A 21439-nucleotide genomic window follows, 5' to 3' on the forward strand; every position below is an offset into this window, starting at 1 on the left:
TTTCTGCTTCATATTCCATTTCCTAATCTGTTAGATTTAAGTGAGCAGAGTGTGGCACAAAAATTATTTTAAAATGATGTGATTCTTTAGGTATTTCTTCGCTCCTACACTATGCAGAAAGAATCCCCAATGTGTGAAAACACATAAAAATACCTCCCCCTCTGCAAGCAACCCAACATTTGTTTGTCTTTTTGGCTGTCCACAGTTTCCTCAGCACTCTTCTCCCGAACTATCTTAAATGAGCAGTTTTTCCTCTGTTTTTTTGACTGTCCACATCCATACGTGATGATTTGGAATAATATGGCCTGGACAATTCTGACTGTAGTGCTCAGTTGTTTGTATTTACTCTATGATCTTACCCAATTCTTTCATGGCTGTCTTCCCCATTCCTAGTCTTCTTATTTCTTGGCTGCAGTCACCATTCTGATCAATGTTTGATCCTAAGTACGGGAACTCTATTTCAATTTTTTCATTGTCTAGGTTGAATTTGTGTATTCCGTGGTAATTATTTTTGTACTACCTGTTCTACCTCCAAGTACCTCCACTTTCCTGTGTTGCCCCTTTAAAAATAGCGGCAGGGAGGGATGTCACTTCCTGCTACCATTTTATGGGGACGGCAGAGGAAAACACAGCTATTTGGCCTTGCTATGGGGAGGTCTCCCATAGAGGAGGTCTGGGGAGGGAATTGGCCTGTGTCCGATGCAGTTGTCCTCTTCAGGTGCAAACAGCTAGCAAACCAGGATTCAGATCTCATTCACCATTTATGAAAGTTTGTGCTGTATACATTCTAGAAGAACAGGCTCATCAGTACCCATCACAATTCCAAGTTGAAAAGTAAAATGACTATTTTGGATCTCTACTCCCAGAGTCCTCCAGTCAGCATAACCACTGGAAATTGTAGGCCAAAAAGTAACTTTCTCTAGCTCTGGGTTATCAGCCACAGTGGTTGAATAGAAGGTGAGTACTATATCTCATTGGTGTTTTTGGCACATGTTAGTTCCCTGCATGTAAGTTTGTTCTTTTTTTTGGCCATGGTGTAACATCCATATTCAGATCAGGAATCAGAAACATGAAATGAGTCCAGAGGTGCACCAGCCCTCCCATTCTTGGGTGATAGTACATACACTTTCAAGTTGTGGCAGCTGGTTGCTCTCATGTTAGGGTGTGTGTGAGAATCTGCTCCAGGTTTTAGCCTGCTGGGGATATGAGACAGGGTGGCTGCTGCTAGGCTATGGTGCTCCTGGAGAGGCCAAAGTGATTTCTTCCTTGCTGTCTTTCAGTTGACAGGCAAAAACTTTTTAAATCTAGCAGGCTTTTAGAATGGAAGGTTTTTAACTATAGGGCTTTAGTGGGTGCAGTATAATTTCTTTTGCTTCTACTGAACTGTTTTTAACTGCCTTTTATCTTTTATCCGGATTTAAATTGTTTTAGTACTGTGAATAGCTTTGTTGTTGTTGTGTGACCTTTTTTCTGATGTAGAGTTTTCTTAGGCAAGGAGTCCTCAGAGGTGGTTTTGCCTGTTCCATCTTCTGAAATACAGCCCACAGCACCTGGTACTTGGAAACACACAGTATAAATGAAGTTGGTAATGATGATGATGATACAACATAGTTGTCCAAAGTGCTTTCCCCCAAATTCCTCAACTCGGTTAGCTCATCTGAAATCCGGATCCACTGCCAACAGGTTCTACTGCTCTGTAGCTCTGAGGCGGATATCCACAGAGATGAAAATATAGGAATAGCGAACAACCAAGCACTCTTGGTGCCAGGGGGAAAATGCAGCCCTTTATTGAAGTCCATGCAAAATTGTAGTGACCAGTACAAGAAAACTTTGTTGGTTGCTTAAGTAGCCGCACTGATATTTAGTACTTTATTTTGAGTCATGTTTAAAACAAGTAGCATTTGAGTGAAGGCATTCAGTTAGTGATATCCAGATAGTAAAGCATACAGCAGTGGCATAGTTGAACCTATTGAGAGTGAATGCAGAACGACACCTTACACAGTCAAAACATTCCATTGCTCTTTAGGGATAGTATTGTGTTGCTGTGGTTTAAAAATCAGACATAGCTTTCATAAGCCTTTGAAAACCTGAGATCAGCTAAATACGTTGCTAGTCTTTAAGAATGCCACATTCCCTCAACCCAATTCCATTGGCACAGAGGCTTAATTGCTGACATATCTATTATATTTTTAGCTCACCTGCTTGAATATTTTAAACAACCTAAAACTCTGTGTCCACCAGTGTGTGTGTGTGTGTTGTGGCAAACAAAGGTGTTTTACAGTTGCCTTTAGGTTTCCTGCTTTTGTATGAAGAAGGGTGAATCTGCATTCCATCATTACATCTGTTTTGTACCATTTAACAGCCATGACTCCAATTTACAAAATCCTGGGATTTGTAGTTTGGACTGGAGGTATTTAGGATTCTCTGTTAGAGAGCGACAGATAATCTAATCTCTCCAACAGTTACAAACACCAGGATTCCACAGGATGGAACCATGACAGTTTAAATGGAACCATAGTGCTGTAATTGTGTCATGTGGATTCAGTTTTAGGCTAGTGAAGAAGGCTTTGTAAAAGTGCCGTATCCTCTAAGAGCAGTAAAAAGGCACCCTGCACAAATGTGCTACTCTTGAAAACCACAGGTTCAGCTCAAGTAACATTAGCATATCTTATAGTTCATGCTGTCAAAGAGCGGGGTGATTGTCCCATCTTTCCATTCGATCAAAATTTCACCATGCTTCAGCGAAGGGGATGCTGGGGCCATCTGCATCTTAGGGCTGGTGGTAGTTGTCCCAGGTAAGGACAGGTAGGCCTCCTGTCTCACCTGACGGCTCTTCAGGGCAGACAGCATCTTCTTCTTCCTAAGGCAGGAATTAAAAAGTCATTTTAATGGTGAAATGCTTTGAAATCCAGAATGGAGACACCTGTGAGATGACCATGGCCATGTGAGCATTTGTACATTAAATCTTCTGTGTTTGGTGAAGCCAATATAAAATAGGCATGAGGTTTAACTCATCAGGAAATATACCTGGAATGATAGCATCAGAAGGGTTGGAAGAGACCACAAGGACTATCCAGTCCACCCCTGCCATGCAGGAACTCACAATCAAAGCACCCCTGACTTGGTCAGTTTGAAAGGTTCCCTGCCCCTCTGTTATTCAGGATGCTGATTTAACCTGTAGTTCAGGGGAATGAATTAGAGCTCTCTTCCTCTAGCAAAGAATTACAAGTGCCACACCAACTACAAATCCCAGGGTTCCACAGGATGGAGCAGTACCATTTAAAGTGGTATCAGACTACCATATCTCTATTGTGTAGATGCAGTCAATATAAATGGCATGTCTAAGGCCAGTTGAACAAAGACTGAAGGTGAACAAGCACTGAAGTTGGACCATGTTGGGTGAGAATCACCCAGCCCTCCAGATGTCTTGAACTCGAGGGCCTTCTTGGTGGCTGCTCCTAGGCTCTGGACTTCCCAGGGCAGACAGAACTGCTCCCTAATTGCTGTCCTCAAATTAGCAGGAAAATACTACTGTATTTTATTCTAACAAGGTTTGGTTAACTGAAAGTTTTTAAGGAAAAAGCTTTTAAGTGCTATTTTATCTGTGCAATTTTTATTATTTTTAATTGTTTTAATTTTTAACATGTTATTAACAGTTTGATTCCATGTTAACGTTGAACCTTTGTATATTTTAACTATATTGTACTTATTTTAATTGATAAACCTTCTTGTGTCTTGGTTTTAGGGAAAAGGCAGATAATAAATAAAGCCAATTGATGATGATGATGATGATGATACCTGCAAAGTGAGATACAGTGCCACTAGGCAAAGAAAACAAATGTAGTCTGGTGATAGGTGCTGTGGGAGCGATTCCAAATGGACTGATAAAAACCATGAAGGAGAGTGCCACAAATAGGATCACAATAGGCTGCACCCTTCTCAACTCTGATATAGTGAGATGTGGGAACTGGCATTCTGTTAAAGCTAGTGGAATCAGTCCTCCATATCCATGGATTCTGCATCCATGGGTTCAACCATGTACAGCCTAAAAATATTTTTTTAAAATTTCTGAAAAGCAAATCTGTGTTTTTGCCATTTCATGTGTTGTTGTTAGCTGCCTTCAAGTCAGCTTCTACCCATGGCAACCCCATGAAGGAGAGACCTTTGGGTTACCCTGTCACCAACTGCTCTACTCAGGTCTTGCAAACTCAGGGCAGCCATGGCTTCCCAGATTGAGTCTATCCATCTAGAGCTCCAATTCCCAAAATTTGGTCCTCCAGATGTTTTGGATTTCATCTCCCAGAAGTCTTAGCCAGCTTCACCAGCAGTTGGGGGATCTAGGAGCCGAAGTCCAAAACATCAGGAGGACCAAAGTTTCGGAAATGCTGATCTAGAGTGTGTTCTTTCTCTCTTCTTACTGCCTTCCATCTTGCTAGGCATTATCGTCTTTTCTTGTCTTCCCATGATATGTTCAAGGCACGACAGCCTCAATTTAATTACCTTGACTTCTAGGGAAAGTTCAGGTTTGATTTGCTCTAACACCCATTTATCTGTCTTTTTAGCAGTCCACTCTATCCGCAGAACTCTTCTCTACGTCTCAAATGAATTGATTTTCTTCCTGTCGTCTTTCTTCACTGCCTAAGATGTCCATTTTATATGAGACCATTTTACCATACCATTGCATATAATGGGATTTGAGCATCCATGGATTTTGGTATCTACGAGAACAGGGAGTTTCTGGAACCAAAACCCAGCAGATGCCATGGGGCCCACTGTACTGTATCAAGTGGGATGATAATTCAGGTTGTGGAATAAAGCAGGTAGGCTAGCAAATGAAGAAACCTCACAATCCTTACATTCATGTAACTCAGGCCACTTACCTGTTGTAATGGATGTTCAGCAGAAGTATGACTAGTCCCAGTATAAAAGCCAGCGGGCTCAGGACAAGCATGACAGTTTTCCAGTTGGCACCTGAAAATGTAGTTGCATTTTTGTCACTTCTTTTCCTGTTCACCTGCTTCTGTATTTTCCTCAACTCCTTGCTTTAAGAGTTGGATGAGCCAGATCCCCTGCTCCGCTGCCCAAAACAGCACCCTGAGGCCTGGCTTCTTCAGCCACCCCAATGCCTGCCAGTCCCACCATCCACTAGGACTCTGCTCTGATGTGCCAACCTTAGGAAAATGCCAATTTTGTGGCTTTATTAATGGGAAGAGAAACATCAGCATACAGTCAATCCCAGGTGCAACTCTTAGCTTCCCATCCGAGCTTCAAACGGTTACTTTGTGGTGGCGACAACTTCCAGAATCCCCAGCCAGAGCTTGGAGAAATTACTTTGGGGGGGGCCTACAACTCCCAGGATCTCCAGCCAGCACTCTGGGAGATGTAATCCTCCCCATAACGTCTCAAACTCTTATCCAGTTAGCCCCCCTGTTCTAATGTGGCTCTCAGGATTATTTTTGCAGATTTCCTGCCTGCCCCTTTTCTGTCTCCCCATCCATGACAATGTATTTTTTCGTGCACTGTTTAATATTTTTAAATATCTCTTTTTCCAACTCCAGAAGTAGGCTTCCAGCAACTTCCAAATTTTTCATCCTTGTCTGTCAAACAAGTCTGGCATCCCACCAAAATACAAATCCCAGGATTATTTAGGATATAGTGATGACAGTTAAAATAGTGTCAAACTGCTTTATTTCTGCAGTGTGATGGATACACTCTCAGCCAGCACGACCAGTAATGATGAATGATGGGAACTGCAGTCCAACAACATCTGGAGAGCAGTATTCCTGCTTGTGTGTGTGTGTGCACGCGCCTTCAAGTTGCCTGTCAATATATGGCAGCCCCATGAATTTCACAGGGCTTTCTTAGGCAAGGAATACTCAGAGGTGGTTTTGCCAGTTCCTTCCTCTGAAATACAGCCTGCAGTACCTAGTATTCATTGCCAATCTCCCATCCAAGTGCTAACCATAGCTGGCCCTGTTTAACTTTCAAGATCAGATGGGATCTGGTGCTTGTTTAATTCCCTTCACAGCTATCTACACCAATAGACCATCTTCATATTCTCTGGCAGTGAATTCCAGATGTTTTGGATTGTACAGTCAGCTCTCCATATCCACAAATTCTGCTGCCATAGATTCAATCATCTACAACTTACCACAAAAGCAAACCTTTATTTTTTTCTATTTTATATAGGGCACACCATTTTACTGCACCATTGTTTATAATTCCACCTGAGCACCCACAGATTTCAGTATCCATACGGGGTCCTGGAACCAAACCCCAGTGGATACCAAAGCCCCACTATACTTAGTCTTTATTCTATTTCCTTTTTGGCTTCCATCATACCTGTATGTCGGGAACTTGCTGCTTTCCTTGGATGCTTTTTATGATGGGTATATCTTTCTGGCAGGGAAAGAAATATGGAGAATGAGATGGAAACGTATGGAGAAGTATAGCTGCATCAATAGGAGTGGAGTTGAAATATGTACTGTAATCGTCCCATTCTATTCTGCTCTGCTCAGACCTCACCTGGAATATTGTGTCCAGTTCTGGTCACCACAATTTGAGAAGGATGTGGACAAGTTGGAGCATGTCCAGAGCAGGACAACCAAAGTGAAAACTCTGGAAACCACCAAGTCCTATGAAGAGGTGGTATATGGCCCAGAAATGGACACAGAATTCCAGGTGGTTTGAGGTTTTGATTAATTGTGGAGGTGGAATTGGCGTGATTGCAAGAAAAGGAAATGAATGGAAGAAAAAAAGAACAGTGTCTTCAGATTTCATTTATCTAATCCAGAAACATCTAAGTGTAATCTTACATTAAAGAGACGGAACACAATTTATTTTATGGCCACAGAGCTATGCAGTGCTTGTACAATGAGACCTGGTTAGCAAACTCTGATAGTGTGTAACTGAATGTGAAATGAAATGCATAGGTGCACCTGTATGCCCAATGTCCGATGCACATCACACACATCCACCCCCACAACCTTGAACTGAATGCAGACATTCTGCATCAGACAAAAATATCCAACCAATTCTGTAGCAGACCAGGAATGTAAGCATGTTTTTGCAGTGGCCACTGGCTTCGATGGCTTTGAAAGCGGATGTACACCAATTCTTAAAACTGCTTGAGTCTCTAACCGACTATGGGCATCTAAAAGGAACCTTCTGCTTCAGGGGCAGTCTACCTCTAAATACCAGTTGCCTTGGGCCAAATAGCAGAGGAAGCCCATTGCTTTCAAACCCTGCTTTTTGCCCTCCCAGAAGAATTCACACCTGGCCATTGTCCATATTTTCTTAGCCACACAGACAGAGTACACCTTGCCCTGTAAAGCTCTCCTTCATCTTATGTCCCGTTAAAGCTCTGTTTGCAACACTCACCTTGATCTTCCTCAAAACTTGTACCTTCATTTTTTGGAAGAGTGCTGGTTATGTTTGGCAAGTCCCCCCAGATGGTGTCTGGAAGGGCGGTTGTGGTCTCCACAGAAAAGGAGTGAAGCTTGTTTAAAGCAGTAGTTTTATCTGGGGAGAAAAATGCAATGAGGTAGTCATGAACATTTCGTCCAGATATGAAAGGTGCATGAATTGGTGCCTTAGACCATTTAGGTGAAAAGCTAAAAATTACAGTAGGGAAAGAAAATAAAATGGCCATGCTGGGTGGAGATTCTGGAAGGTGTACAATTTTTTTTTAATTTTAAGCTATTTCACATTTCTTATAGGGAGAAAGATATGATATGAATAAAAACAATAACATACTTTCCAGGACCCACACCGAGGGGACTAGAGATTCTTCCACCAGATCTCCAAATCCAGGATTTATAGTTGCTGGATCTGTGGCACAGACAATTTTGTTGGCCAGCGTCTTCCACCGGCTGAACTTGTCCTTCTCCTGGGAGAGGAAGGCCTTGTGCCCACCCGGTTTTGTGGTGAGGTGAAGACCTAATCCTTGTAGGGTGAGGTGACCCTTTTTGCTGCAGACCCAAGCCTGGTGCAGCCCATCTCCTCCACAGGCTTCCAGATGAGCCAAGGCAAATTCTTCTGCATGAGAGACTGAGAGGCACTGTCCAGTATTGAGGTTGACCACAGCATGAGTGGTTGCATCCCAGCTCCACTGATGGTAGTGGGAATGTGGCTTGCATTCGGATAGGCTGACTTTTTCAGCTTCATGGGAAGAGGCATGGATACACTTTTCTAGGCGGGCATTTCTGATGAGGAAACTGTCTCCTCCTGATGCTGTGGGAAATAAACACAAGTGCATATTATGTTTGTAATTTTTATGCCAGCATATCTCTGTTAGGAAAACCTCTAATAGGGAATCTGCTTTTTACAAAGGTTTCTTATGCCCATCTTTTATTCCTCATTCTCTGTTTATTTGGATTTTCTAATGCAGCATCAGTATTGGGAGGGCAGTAAAAGAGGGCTGGCATAACACAAAATTTGGGTGTCAGGTTGCACCATGGATAACCCACCTTCATGTGCTTCTGAAAGCAGGGTGTTCCCCCTCTCTTTGCTGCAGAAGAAGCCCAAGTCTCTCAAGAATTTCCTGTGTTCTCAGAGTAAAATACAGTCCCTTTAACTAGGTGCCACTGCAGGACCAAACAGCAGCTTAGTTATGTAAAAGGAAACAAGCATACAATAGATGAAAGGCTTTTCTCCCTTCCTTTAAGGAAAATCCCAGCAGGCATCAGGTCTGATTTTTGTTTATGGTTTTTGGAAGAAGCGAGGGCCTTTGGGGAAGGGATCTCTTGACTGGATGCTGAACAGGGAACAAGACCAGAGCAGAAAGAACAAGGTGATCCCATTTCAGCTTTTACATTGTGTGTCATGTTGTGTTTCATTTATACTGTATGAAGGGATGCTCAGTGCATATTACATACCCTCCAACTCTTCTGATTTGGCAGGGATACTACTAATCAATCCTCTCTTGCTATTTCAGCTACTTTTAAAATGTCCCAGTTTCTCTCTTTTCCTTCTCACCATTGTCTTTGGCTTACACTTCAGTTGTTGCAAACTAAGTTCTAAGTGCAAAAATAATTTGCACTTAGTTGAGGATGGGGACAAGGAGAGGAGGGGAAGAATTGGGCTGCAGAAATGATGCCATTTGACACTGCTTTAATGGTCGTGGCTCCATCCTGTAGAATCCTGGGATTTGTAGTTTGTTGTCACACTGGAACACTCTGACAGAGAAAGCCAAATATCTCACAAAACTAGAAATCCCTGAATTCCATAGCATGGAGCCAGGGGAGTGAAAGTGATGCCAAACTCCATTAATTCTGCAGTGCAAAGGCAACCCAGGTTTTCATCTGTGAAATGTTGAAATACTGTATATACTGTATGCTGTATACTGTATATACTCCTGTCTAGAAATTTAGGTCCAAAAATTGACCCAAAAAACCTGAGTTGACTTATCCACGTGTCAATGTACTGTAAGTATTGTATCTTAATTCTTATTTAAAATAAGGAACCATCTTAGCAAGAGTATAATATATGAGGCACCGACCCCTTCTAATCTCTCATCCATCCAGCCTTAAGAGTAAGCACAAAGAGGTATGTCTGCTGGAATTTTGTAAGTTCTTTGACATTGCTTTGCTTTGCCTCACCCTTTAGATCCTTTGTTACATGCCCCTAAATTTTACCCTCGACTTTTGCATGGTTCATAGCAAAATCCATAATTTTGGCCCCAAAACTTGCCCTCAACTTATACATGAGGTCGACTTATAGTCAAATATATACAGTATTTCATCTGTGATATGTTTGAATGCACAGTAGTTAAAAACATACAAAAAGTCAACATTAAAATAGAACTAAACTATTAACAATGTTAAAACTGTTGTTTAAAAATACACTTAAAATGGTAAAAGCAGTCAAAAACTGTACAATTTAAAACAGCACAGAGTGGCTTTTTGTACCAACTGAAGTTCCTAAACATTCCTCAAAGGCAGCCCAACTTAGAACACCTCACAGTTATCCAAACAAGATGCAACTTAATGTGTCACTGTGGCCAGATCAGACATATTCACAAATGGGCTGAGAACGGGCACACTGAGAGCTTGAAGCGTGGAAAAGCACTCCTGGCCACTGCAGGAACCTGAGCATCCAGGAGGGGCATCATCAGAAGGGTTCAGGGGGTGAGGACCACACTGGGTGGCATCTCATAGGGAAATGTCACTCAGTGCGCTGATGGTAAGGGGCTGCCTTTTGGGTCTTGTTGGTTTGATGGCCAGGCAGGACAGCAGGGCACCTCCCTTTCCCATCTGGCCAGCAGTTCTGCCAGGCCCAGAAGGGCTGCAGCCACTGGTGGGAAGGATCTGGCTTGTAGATCTGGTCAGTCTGCTGGCTGTCCAGGCAAGTGAGTCTCTCCTTCCTTTCCCGTTTAGCCAGCAGCCCCACCAGAGCGATATTAAAAGTGATCTACATCAGGTGTCAAATATATTAGGTATGCCACAGGCATCCAGGCTCAAGGCTGAGTCTATCCAAAACTGCTGCAGTGCCATCTCATCTAGCACAAGGTGAATCCCTGTTCCCTGATCTGCGTTTTGACTAACAAGGAGCTCCTCTGTCTTGTCTGGATTGTGCTTCCATTTGTTTTGCCCCATTCAATCCATTACCTAGTTTGGAAAACAAGTAGCATAACTTGGAAAGGAGAATCAGAAGCTGTTAGATCTCAGTAGTTCACTAAAAGGAGGATTCTGGGAGTTAGAGTCCCCCAAAGTAACTTTTTGCATGCTTTGCGGCACACATATATACATGCATACAAAGTACTTCAGTTTGCCAAGAGAATTAGCTTCACAACCACAAAACACAGACCGGGTAGCGGGAGACAAACCAAAGCAATTACCACCAACAAGAAATTTATAATCTTACTGGCCAGAAGAACATTCTCTTATTCTTAATAAATGTCTAAAAGAAAGAAAAATGAAAAACAAACTTACCCCACAGCCAGAAAAAGAGGACCATCCAATTCAGGCAACTCTTGAAAAGCTCCATTGTCTCCCAGCAAAGAAAATGGGGGAAGGGGGAGTTTGCTTTTGAAAAGAACAAATTGGATTGCAAAGTGGAAGCTGCCTTACTTTACTTCCATCTGGAAAAAAAAGGTCTGGAAGGGGAAGGGAAGATGCTAAAATATTGTAAGTGAACAAGGGTCCCCTTATCCAACAGACTTCAGGGACCAAAATAACAACAGACTGAGGATCCACAAGGGAGAAACTCAGGGACAGAATCCCAGACAGTGCATCCAGTTCACATCTCTCCTCTTCCCAGAGAACATGATGTGAAATGGCCAAGAGACGCCTGTCCTTGCGCTACCTCCTGATGGTGAAAAACAGCGAAAGCTTTGGAGCAACACAGAGCTCTTCTTTGGAAATGAAGGCCCTGCTTTCCTTTCCATGCAGCCTCGGCTCTTTTTCCAGATGAGATGGATGTAATATATATATATATATTCTAAAACTATAAAACAGAAGGGATGGAGCAGCAATGGGAAGGAGCTGTTTGGACACAACACTCTTGAGTTCCACGCTTTGGAAGCTGAGCTTTCTGAAGGGTGAGAGAGAATGCTAAAGAGGCTGAGCTGCTGAGGGTGGAGGCCGGTCCTGGAACTGGAGAAGAGCCAAGGTATCCACTAAGAGCCACAAAGGAGGTGGTGGAGGAGTAGGAGGTTCATCTTTTGTTGTTGAGCCTTAGCCACACTGTACCGCAAAGGATGCTCAGCACTGGCTCCTCTTCATCCTGGAGAGAAGGGACCAGTGGGGTGCCACAGGCTTCTGTCCTGGACCCTTTGCTAGTCAATGTCTTTATCAATGACTTGGATGAAGGAACAGAGGACACTCTTATCACATTTGCAGATGACATGACATTAGGAGGAGTAGATAATACATGTGCTAGTGGTTTAATTATATTCTTTCCTCTTAATTTCTTTAGGAGTCATCACTAAGATTACAATGCTTGTTCAAAGCAGATCTAAGCAAGTAGGTGACTATAGGATTCATTTTCTAATTGATCAAACAAACTGCTAATTAAATGCATCTGTGCCTAATCAAAACATGGCTACATAAACACAGTGTATCATTTAACTGGGTACACGAGGTTGTATTCATCAAGGGGAATACAGAAAGAAAATAAATTCATTTGGGATGTGGTGCTGGAGTGGAGTGCTAAGGATATCATGGATGGCCAAAAAGACAAATAAATGGGTCCGGGAGCAGAGCAAGCCAGAAATCTCACTGGAAGCCAAGATGGCAAAACTGAGGCTCTTGTACTTTGGGCACATCATGAGAAAGCATGAATCATCAGACTCTGAAAAGGAGAGGGAGCAAACTCTGCTGGAGCAGCAAGAGGAGGAAGAAATTGCCCTGCCAAATACCAAGAGACATAACCATTGCTTCTGATGCAGGTTTCCTGCCTCAGGCAGATGAAAATGGAGGGAGAGAGGAAAGGGAGGATGATAGTGACTTCTCCCTTGATGTGTGATGAAAATAATAAAAATGGAAGCCATCACTTAGTTAGAAATTCCCTATTGCTTTTATACTCTTAGCCCAGAAGTCTCTATGACTGGAAAACAAGAGGGTCACTATAGGCAATAAGGTGACCTTTTGTCCCTCACACCCCTGTCTTTGTATTTTGCTTGAACATACAGTTAGCCCTCCTTATCCATGGATATTTTTGTCCACGGATTCAAACATCCATGGCTTGAAAATACTTTAAAAATATACACATTTCTATGGGCAAATCTTGATTTTGCCCTTTTATATAAGGGGCACCATTTTACTGTACCATTATAATGAATGGGACTTGAGCATCCAAAGATTGTGGTTATCCACAGGAGATCCTGGAAGCAAACCCCAGAGGATACCAAGGGTCCCTGTGTAGGTAAGAAGGGGAACACCCTCCTTGATTTCCAAGGGTTAAACAAGGAATTCCTTGCTTAAACGACAGACTCTTTCTTGTAAACATCCCGAGTTCCTGTTGACTGAATTTCTCATACTATTTGTTTTGACAAAAAGAACAAACATAACTATCTCCAGGACGGCCCAAAAGTGTTGACAAATGGTAGACAAGGAGGATATGCTTTGATCTAAGAAGTTAAAGTTCAGCTAATGTTCACCTTGACTAAACAGCAGAGATGAGGTATATCCTTGGACTGAAGTGCTTGGCTTGCACTATGCCTTGAGCTTCTGCACTTTGTTCTGTATTCTGAGACAAGAATGAGATGGACAACAAGAGGAGGCATTTGGTAGTACAGACTCAGCACTTACTATACACTGGTCACGAATAATTTTTAAATGTCTTTTAATAGGACCTAAAGTGCAATTCCAGATCAGAAGAGGGCAGAGCACAGCCCAAGGACCCAAGGTGGCTCTGAGTCTGTTTTTGTGGTCCTTTATCCCCACCGGATTCTCAGAACTAACCTTCTTTGAGTCCCTGTACTGGTAGAAAGGCAGGACATTAATAATAATAATAATAATAATAATAATAATAATAATGATAATAATAATAGTTATTGTTATTGTTATTTTCAGCTAAAAAAGGGAAGTGAATTGCCTCCTCCTAGTCCTGCAAACTCTAGGCTGCAGCAGTTTGTTTTTGCCTGAGCCTCCTGGGAAGAGCAAGATTTCTGCTGACTTATCCGGATGATTTTTAAATTCTGAATGTTAAATTCTGAATTTTAAATGTGGATTGTTTTAATATGTGTATCTCTGGTCCTTCCAACTTGTATGTAAGCCATTTTAAACTGAAGTGTATTTTAACTGATGTGTTTTAACTGATGCAGTGTGTCTGTTAATTGTTGTTGTTCCCCATCTTGATCCATGTGGAGAGGCGGGTAAGAAATACATTATTATTATTATTATTATTATTATTATTATTATTATTATCATCACCACCATCATCATCATTGTTATTATTATTGTTGTTGTTCCAGTCCCTTCTCTCATCTCCCTTCTGCTAAATTAAAGAAGAGCAAAATCTTTTTGCACTTTGAACTCACTCTGCAGGAACTGAAGGGAAGTGAAAACAAAAGTGGGAAAGGGAGAGGAGGAGAGAGAAAATGGGACATTTTAAAAGCAGATGATAAAGTGGAATGACAGACTATTAATCGGGACTGTCTCTGCAAAATCTGACAGGATAAGCACGACGTCATCTGAAAATCTTTTTGCTATCACATTATAAGGATGGAGAAAGGACGGGACAAGGACTTCCCGTCCTCTGACTGATAATCTCCGATGACTCTGGAGAGCAGGATTCGAATCCTGATGGGTGACCTTGGGTCAGTCACTCTCTCAGAGGATGGCAATGGCAAACCCCCCCCATGAAGAAATTTGCCAAGAAAACCCAGTGATGGGGTCACCTTAGGGTTGCCATAAGTCAAAAATGACTTGGAGATACACAACAGTGACAATAAATAATTAAAATAACTATAAATAAAGTGCAAAATTTTTAACATAATTTATTGATTATTTATTGATGATCCTACAAGGCCTCTAATGTACACTGAGGCCAGATTTCTGACAATATAAGTCTGGCCTGAGTCACTCTAGATGGGAAAAGAAGGATAGAGAGATCCAGGGATTGATGAGCAGAGATATTGTCTTTGCTTCTGCTGCCACCTTCAGGCAAAGAACAAAATTGCAGTCTAGAAATTTCCAAAATGACTGTAATAATCCTGGATTTGTTGTCAGGGGATGGTGGGAACTGTAGTACCCCAACATCTGCAGGGCATCAGGTTGGAGGTGGCAGCTCTAAGTGGTGTTTAGATGGTTGGCTAGAGCTTTGTGTCTGCCAGCAAGTGTTGGGTTGGTGGTGGCCACACAGACCTACTATTGTTCATTTGGGGTGCAACAAAAATTATTATTCATGATGATGATGATGGTGGTGGTGGTGGTGATGTTTATTTATATAGCACCATATATAAATATTTGCATGTCACTATAGAGGCATTAATAAAACAACATATAACCTGCCAAAGGTGTATGTTTAACGTTAAGTTTTGCATTGCTCTTCATACACCTCCTGTGATATATGTTGTATGTTTCTTTAAGTCTTACATCCTCTCTCTTCATTCACCTGTTCTGTGTTACTGTGTTCCTATAAATCATTATGTGATCTTGGGAGTTGTTTGGAAAGAGACTATCTATGTGTGTGAGTATTCTGAAGCTCCAACTTTCCAGAAGATACTAACTTTTGAATAAATGTATTTATCTGTTTGAGAAACTTGATGGAGCATTCTTCACAACATTACACCTCCATCTTGATGAATTCTTGCAGGATGGACATACAGATAGTTTCACACTGCTTGAACATTTTAACTTTAATAGAACAAATCTACTTGTAAAATAGATTTGAATATGTTTTTAATCCATCTACATTATTTTTAACACTACGAGATCTTCCTCCCCAGTGATTATATCAGATTGAATCAAATTAAAATGGTAAATTGTGCATAGCCCTGAGCTCTCACAATGAAGGGTGGGATATAAATATTTTACTAAATGGATTAACAATATATGAGCAATAGGTTAATTGAATTTTAATGATAATTTTTTTGAGGGGGATTGTTTTCCCCCCTATATTGGTTTTAAATTGTAAGCCATCTTTCTGGGGAAAAGTGGAATAAAAATAAAGCTAGTCAGTTACAGTGGGCCCTCCTTATCCACGGACTTACCATCCACGGATGCCAGCATCCATGGGTGGCAAGCGCTTGGTTGTCCCAAATGGTGCTGTGTGTACAGGTGCAGCCACGTCGCCATTAGGAACAGCTCTGGTTGTTTCTCTTCTGCCAGGGGGAAGGCCACTGCCGCCGCTATCCAGGTAGGCGCCCGATGCCCTGAGGGAGATTTTGCCAGGCACTGGAAGGTGCGGACAGGCAAGGGTACCTGCTGAGAGAGGGACACGGGGTGCCCACGACGCCCTTGGCATAGGACTGCCAGCTGACCCAGTTGTGGGGCCGCCTCCCTCCCTCTGCTCATGCAGCTAGTAGCCTTGGCACCCCCTTCTACTCCCTGGGAATCCCCTTGCCTGGCTGGCAGGAATAAGGCGGGTGCCACCTGCTCTGTGGCATTGCCTGCTGGACCTGGTTGTCCTCTTCTTCCTCTGGGTGCAACCACGATGGCATGCACCACTATTGGGGACAATGGAATTTGAGCATCCTTGGTGTCAGAATCTGAAGTCAAAGGCTTTCATGGCCAGCATCCATAGCTTTTTGTGGGTTTTTCGAGCTATGTGGCCATGTTCTAGAAGAGTTTCTTCCTGACTTTTCACCAGCATCTGTGGCTGGCATCTTCAGAGACAGATCACAGGTTCTGTCACAATGTATGGAAGGGGGTTGTTTCGGTTATGGGGGAGGATGGGTATGGAGTGGTTTGAACAAGGGCTGGAGCAATGCACCATCATGGGTTAAGCTGCTTGGTAGAGAAGTCTGTTCTTGAAAGTGGCTTAAGGAATGTGGAGGAGGATTTTTACTATGGAGCTGTAGAGCTTAGCTGCTTAGGAAAGGCATGTCTATGGGCAGGAGGGAGATAAGGAAAACTGTTAGGCTTTGCTGTGGGAATAAAGAATCCTTAGAAATGTATTTTTCTACAAATTGACTTATAAATCGTAATTCCTGTACCTCACTGGATATAAGGATAATAGTTGTGACATAAACAACTAACAAAATTAAACGTATGCCTTTAAATTATGATATCATATACACAGAATGAAGGTGTTTATATATATATCTATATACACACACACACACACACAGAGTTTTGTATGGTTTAAGTGAAAATTTGATAAAATGTGATGTTTTAAAACAAAATTTTAAAAATAATTTGTTTTAAATTTTAATTTAAAAAATAAAAATAAAAATTTGAAATTTTAATTTAAAACAAACGGTGCCTCTCCTTTCTCCTCCCGCTGAGCCTCACCCCACTCACCCCATCTCTTCAGCATTTAAAAGAGATACAGGCAAATGCCACAACCCATTTCTGCCAAAATGAAAATGTCCAAGGAGCAATAGTGTCACCCCCCTTTAGAGCGTCATCTGGTGCGGGCTGAACCCCCTGCACCCCCCTAGTGATGCCACTGAAAGAACTGAGTTGATAGAAGGATACGGACTGGGAGAGAAAGTGAAATGTCTTCACCTGTAATATTTATGTAACCATACCACTTTGGAGCTATTCTATGTTACAGTGGGTTCTTGTTATCTGCTGAGGTTTGGTTCCAGGATCCCCTGTGGATAACAAAATCCGTGGATGTTCACGTCCCACTAAATATAATGGCATAGCAAATGGGGTCCCTTATATAAAATGGAAAATCAAGGTTTGTTATTTGGAATTTATAATTTTTAAAAAATATTTTCAAGCTGTGGATGCTGGAATCTGTGGATAAAAAAATGTGGATAAGGAGGGCCAAGTGTACATTCTTGCTAAATGGTATTCAATATGGTCAGTGTTTATTTGTTACAACAGAAGCCTCTGCCTGAGTGAATTCAAAACCATATAGGCACATAAAAATATGCTACCAAAAATACTGAACTTACAAGGGGAAGATACTCTTATAAAGAGAACCCTAGCCATTGTACATTTAGGGAAAGTGGATGCTGGGCAGGGCAGGTGTCATTCGCGAGGGGCCTAATAGTAAGGAAGAGGTAAAGGGTAACCTCAAATCATAGATAGGAAGTCTCGCATCACAGACATATATTCACAAACATATATACTCACATTCTCACATAGAAATGACATATACACTGTAGGTCTGTCCCTGGCTTTCCACTCCACCAAATGCATCAGAGGAAATAGACCTAAGCTTACGAAAGCTCATGCTGCCAACTTCGTTCTTTCAGGTAGTCTCAAAGGTGCTGCAAGATCTCTTTACATGCTGATTTTGCAGACTACAATGATATCGAATAGCAGCTGGAGCAGTGCATATAAACAGCAGTGGAACTGAGGAAGATGTTACCACTAGAGGACCTTCCTGCGTTATAGAAGATTTCCATTCTCTTAAGGCCTCTTTTTCTCCTACACAGCTTTCTCTCTTTCTTTCTGTGCTCCATGCACTTTCCTGTTTCCCTGGGCCTTTCTCCTTGAACCTCTTTATTTGCTTCTGTTCCTCCCTCATACAGCTTGGCTGAAGCTGTCCCAGGAATTTTGGCTTCTCTCTGCCTGGAACATTTGCTTGCATAATAACAACCCTTGGTCAGCTGAGTTGAGCATACTTGCAGCCAGGCAGACACAGGTTCTGCTTGCTGCATAGGAAAATAGAGTGTAACTTTTAAAAGAAGTAATTTGCAGCCACCGAAATCCATTTATGATAGTTTGGTGTCTCACTTCTATCTCTATCCCTGGATATTAGGGATCTGCAGGATTGCTCAGTGCACAGCTGGTGTTTTTCAAACCCAGTCTTGATAAGAAACCCGTCGCAAGATTGACAGCCTGCCGCTGCTGATCAGAGAGACAGGACAGCATGGAGAAGCAGTCTTTTCACTGCAGAAGAAAGGAAGAGAGAGAAGAGCTCTCCAGATTGAAATCCAGCCCTCAGCATCCAGCCCCCCAACCAATTCAATATGGCGTAGGTGCATTCTTGGCCATGGGACTCCTCCTCGGAGCCTTAGTGGCTGCATTGTTTGGCTGCATGGTTCCTCTGGAGAAGACAGAAAGGATGAAGATGGGACAGATGGATTTAATGCAGGACGGGTTGACCATTGAAAGCCAGACTGGAGAGGTGGTGTTCAGGCTGGTCTTCCTGTCAGGGTTCTTGGACCTGGAGTCTTGCTCGGAGAAAGGGGACATTTTAACTTGTTCTAGGACCGACAAAGGAATGTTTCATTTTGCCATCCAGACTATCAGGCCTGAGAAAACTATGACCTGTTATTGTGTCATTTGGAAGGAGCTTGCCACAAATGCAATGGTGGAACACAAAATGTTCTGGGATAATGCCCATTGGTATGGGGGATACGAGATGAGTGTCCAACACTGGCCCATTAGGCTACCAGGATGTCAGGAACCTGTGCCCTTTGTGACTAGTGATGTGTATTCCTTCAGGAACAGCTTTGGAGGTGTTCAGGAGAGATACTGGCTCTCCTCTAGAGCAGTAGCCATCAAGATTAATGACTCTGTGCCCTTTCACCTTGGATTCAATGCCACCGAGAGGTCCCTCACCTTCCAAGCCAGATATAAAGATTCTCCCTATAGTCCTCCTCTGGAAGACCAGACTTCCCCAGAGCTGAGTTACCAGATCTGCGTAGGTTCGGACATCACTTCAGTCCACAAATACGTAGCACAAAGCTATTTCAAAAAACCTTTGAAGATACCTTCCGAAAAGATGTTCAGGTTTCCAATCTGGTCAACATGGGCCATGTACAAAAAAGAGGTTGACCAAGATAAAATCCTGGAATTTGCACAAATGATACAGAAGTACGGTTTCAGATACAGCCACATTGAGATCGATGACATGTATATGGAGCATTATGGAGACTTTGACTTTGACCCCCAAAAGTTTCCTTGTGTAACAGAAATGTTTGAAAAACTGAAGAAAGAGGGACTTAATGTTACTGTCTGGATCCATCCCTTTGTGCATAAAGATTCCCCCAACTTTGAGGTGGGGATAGAGAGACAGTTTTTTCTGACAGAGACAATGGGGACACTCCCTGCCATGGTGAAGTGGTGGAATGGCATTGGTGCCATATTGGATTTCACCAACCCTTCAGCCAGAGATTGGTTTCAGAGCCAGTTGGTGCAGCTTCACTCCAAGTATGGCATATCATCCTTCAAATTTGATGCTGGTGAAACATGTTACCTTCCCAACCATTTCAGAACCTTCCAGCCCTTGTCTGACCCTAGCATTTGGTCCAGGCATTATGCCCAAATGGCCATTCCTTTTTATGAGCTAGCAGAAGTCCGAGTTGGCTACCAATCCCAGAATATTTCTTGTTTTGTTCGTATTATTGACCGGGACTCCATCTGGGGTTATGAACTGGGACTAAAGTCCTTAATACCGACAGTCTTGACCTTGGGCCTTTTGGGATACCCTTTCATACTACCAGATATGATTGGTGGGAATTTTCTTCCAAACAAGACAGAAGGTGCTGTGGATATCCCCAATAAGGAACTCTATATTCGCTGGTTGGAACTGTCTGCCTTCATGCCGTCCATGCAGTTCTCCATCCCACCGTGGCTTTATGACAGAGAGGTCATAGACATCGCCCTGAAGTTCACAAGGCTCCATGAGTCTTTGGTGGCACCCCTCTTGTTGGAGTTGGCCGGGGAGATCACGGACACCGGTGACCCCATCATCCGTCCCATTTGGTGGATATCACCCAACGATGAGTCTACGCACAAAATAGACTCCCAGTTTCTCATTGGGGACACCTTGATGGTAGCTCCTGTCTTGGAGATGGGCAAACAAGAGCGAGACATCTATATCCCAGCTGGCAAATGGCGCAGTTATAAAGGAGAGTTGTTTGACAAGACGCCTATCCTGTTGAAGGACTATCCTGTCAGCTTGGATGAAGTGGCCTATTTCTTTTGGGTTTCTTAAGTTGCTTCAGGTTAGGGCCATATAAAGGACTTTTTAAAAAAAATGACAATTATAAATAAAGGTTAGAAAGAGGTTTTTAAAATTGTGATTGCTGTTCTACAGTGGAATAGAACTGTGGAATAGACTTACAGGGTTGTGGACTTCCCATCTTTGGAGGTCTTTAAACAGAGATTGGATGGCCATCTTTCAGGTGTAGTGTATTTTTACAGTACATGCCAGAGGATTAGACAAGATGGCTCTTATGATCCCTTGTTGCCACACTGCAGAATTAATGCAGTTTAACACTACTTTAACTGTCATGGCTCCATCCTGTGGACTCCTGGGATTTGTAGTTTGTTGCGGCACCAAAGCTCTTTAGACAGAGAGGACTAAATGTCTCACAAGACTACAAATCCCAGAATTACATGCCATTGAGCAATGACAGTTAAAGCAGTTTCAAACTGCACTAATTCTGGAGTGTAGACGCAGCCTAAGATTCTGTGATTCTATGAAATTAAAGTATCAGCTCCCAATATTAGGATGTGTGTAGGTTTCAGTGAGAACGCACAGGTCCAAAGTTGGTTTCTTTCTGGTGCACTATGAAAATGTGTCTTTTTATTAAACACTTTGGAGCTTCGTTAACTCTAAGTGTATATGAGCACTGTGTTTGTTAATTGTAATTGTTTAAGCTGTTATAACTTGTTCTCTTGTTTAACAGGTTCTTATCTAGTTTAAATTATTTTGTTTTTTTAATCTGCAACTCTTTTAAATTATTCATTAATTTAGCAGTGTGCTGCCCTAACATCCCACTATAAACGCTGGAATATAATTAATTTATTAGTTAGTTAATTAAATAATACTATCTGTGGTAACTGATTTTAAATATCGCCGTCCCCAAAAAAGTAATTTTTCCAAGCTCTGTGTCTGTTTAGGGATCTGAGAAAAACATAAA

General features: G+C 42.2%; 2 protein-coding genes across 5 annotated transcripts in view; one reads left to right on the top strand and one right to left on the bottom strand.

Annotated features, from left to right (window-relative positions):
- Nucleotides 1–1764: 1764 nt before the first annotated feature.
- The window catches only part of LOC121924171, a 33949-nt gene continuing 14274 nt past the window's right edge, over nt 1765–21439 (bottom strand). Inside the window, exons 1-7 of one of the 4 annotated variants that reach the window (XM_042455346.1) lie at nt 17694–18312; nt 10932–11095; nt 7756–8232; nt 7381–7521; nt 6343–6399; nt 4881–4971; nt 1765–2860 (exon numbers count right to left, since the gene is read on the bottom strand). In XM_042455346.1, the coding sequence (XP_042311280.1) occupies nt 2659–2860; nt 4881–4971; nt 6343–6399; nt 7381–7521; nt 7756–8232; nt 10932–10986 (1023 nt within the window). In that variant the 5' untranslated portion in view covers nt 10987–11095; nt 17694–18312 and the 3' untranslated portion in view covers nt 1765–2658. Of the gene's footprint in view, nt 2861–4880; nt 4972–6342; nt 6400–7380; nt 7522–7755; nt 8233–10931; nt 11427–17693; nt 18313–21439 lie in introns of those variants that run through there. The other 3 variants (XM_042455347.1, XM_042455345.1, XM_042455348.1) reach the window with 3 other exon arrangements.
- Nucleotides 8737–20885, top strand: MYORG (myogenesis regulating glycosidase (putative)). Its single transcript, XM_042455326.1, has 2 exons — nt 8737–8791; nt 18325–20885. The coding sequence occupies exon 2, from the start codon at nt 18436–18438 to the stop codon at nt 20506–20508; it is 2073 nt and encodes a 690-aa protein (XP_042311260.1). The 5' UTR covers nt 8737–8791; nt 18325–18435; the 3' UTR covers nt 20509–20885.

Source organism: Sceloporus undulatus, chromosome 2 (genome assembly GCF_019175285.1).
Source record: "Sceloporus undulatus isolate JIND9_A2432 ecotype Alabama chromosome 2, SceUnd_v1.1, whole genome shotgun sequence".
Classification (NCBI taxonomy): domain Eukaryota; kingdom Metazoa; phylum Chordata; class Lepidosauria; order Squamata; family Phrynosomatidae; genus Sceloporus; species Sceloporus undulatus.

What these genes read in the sequence shown, in the direction of transcription:
- MYORG (XM_042455326.1), top strand. Translation starts at nt 18,436, where the DNA reads ATGGAGAAGCAGTCTTTTCACTGCAGAAGAAAGGAAGAGAGAGAAGAG.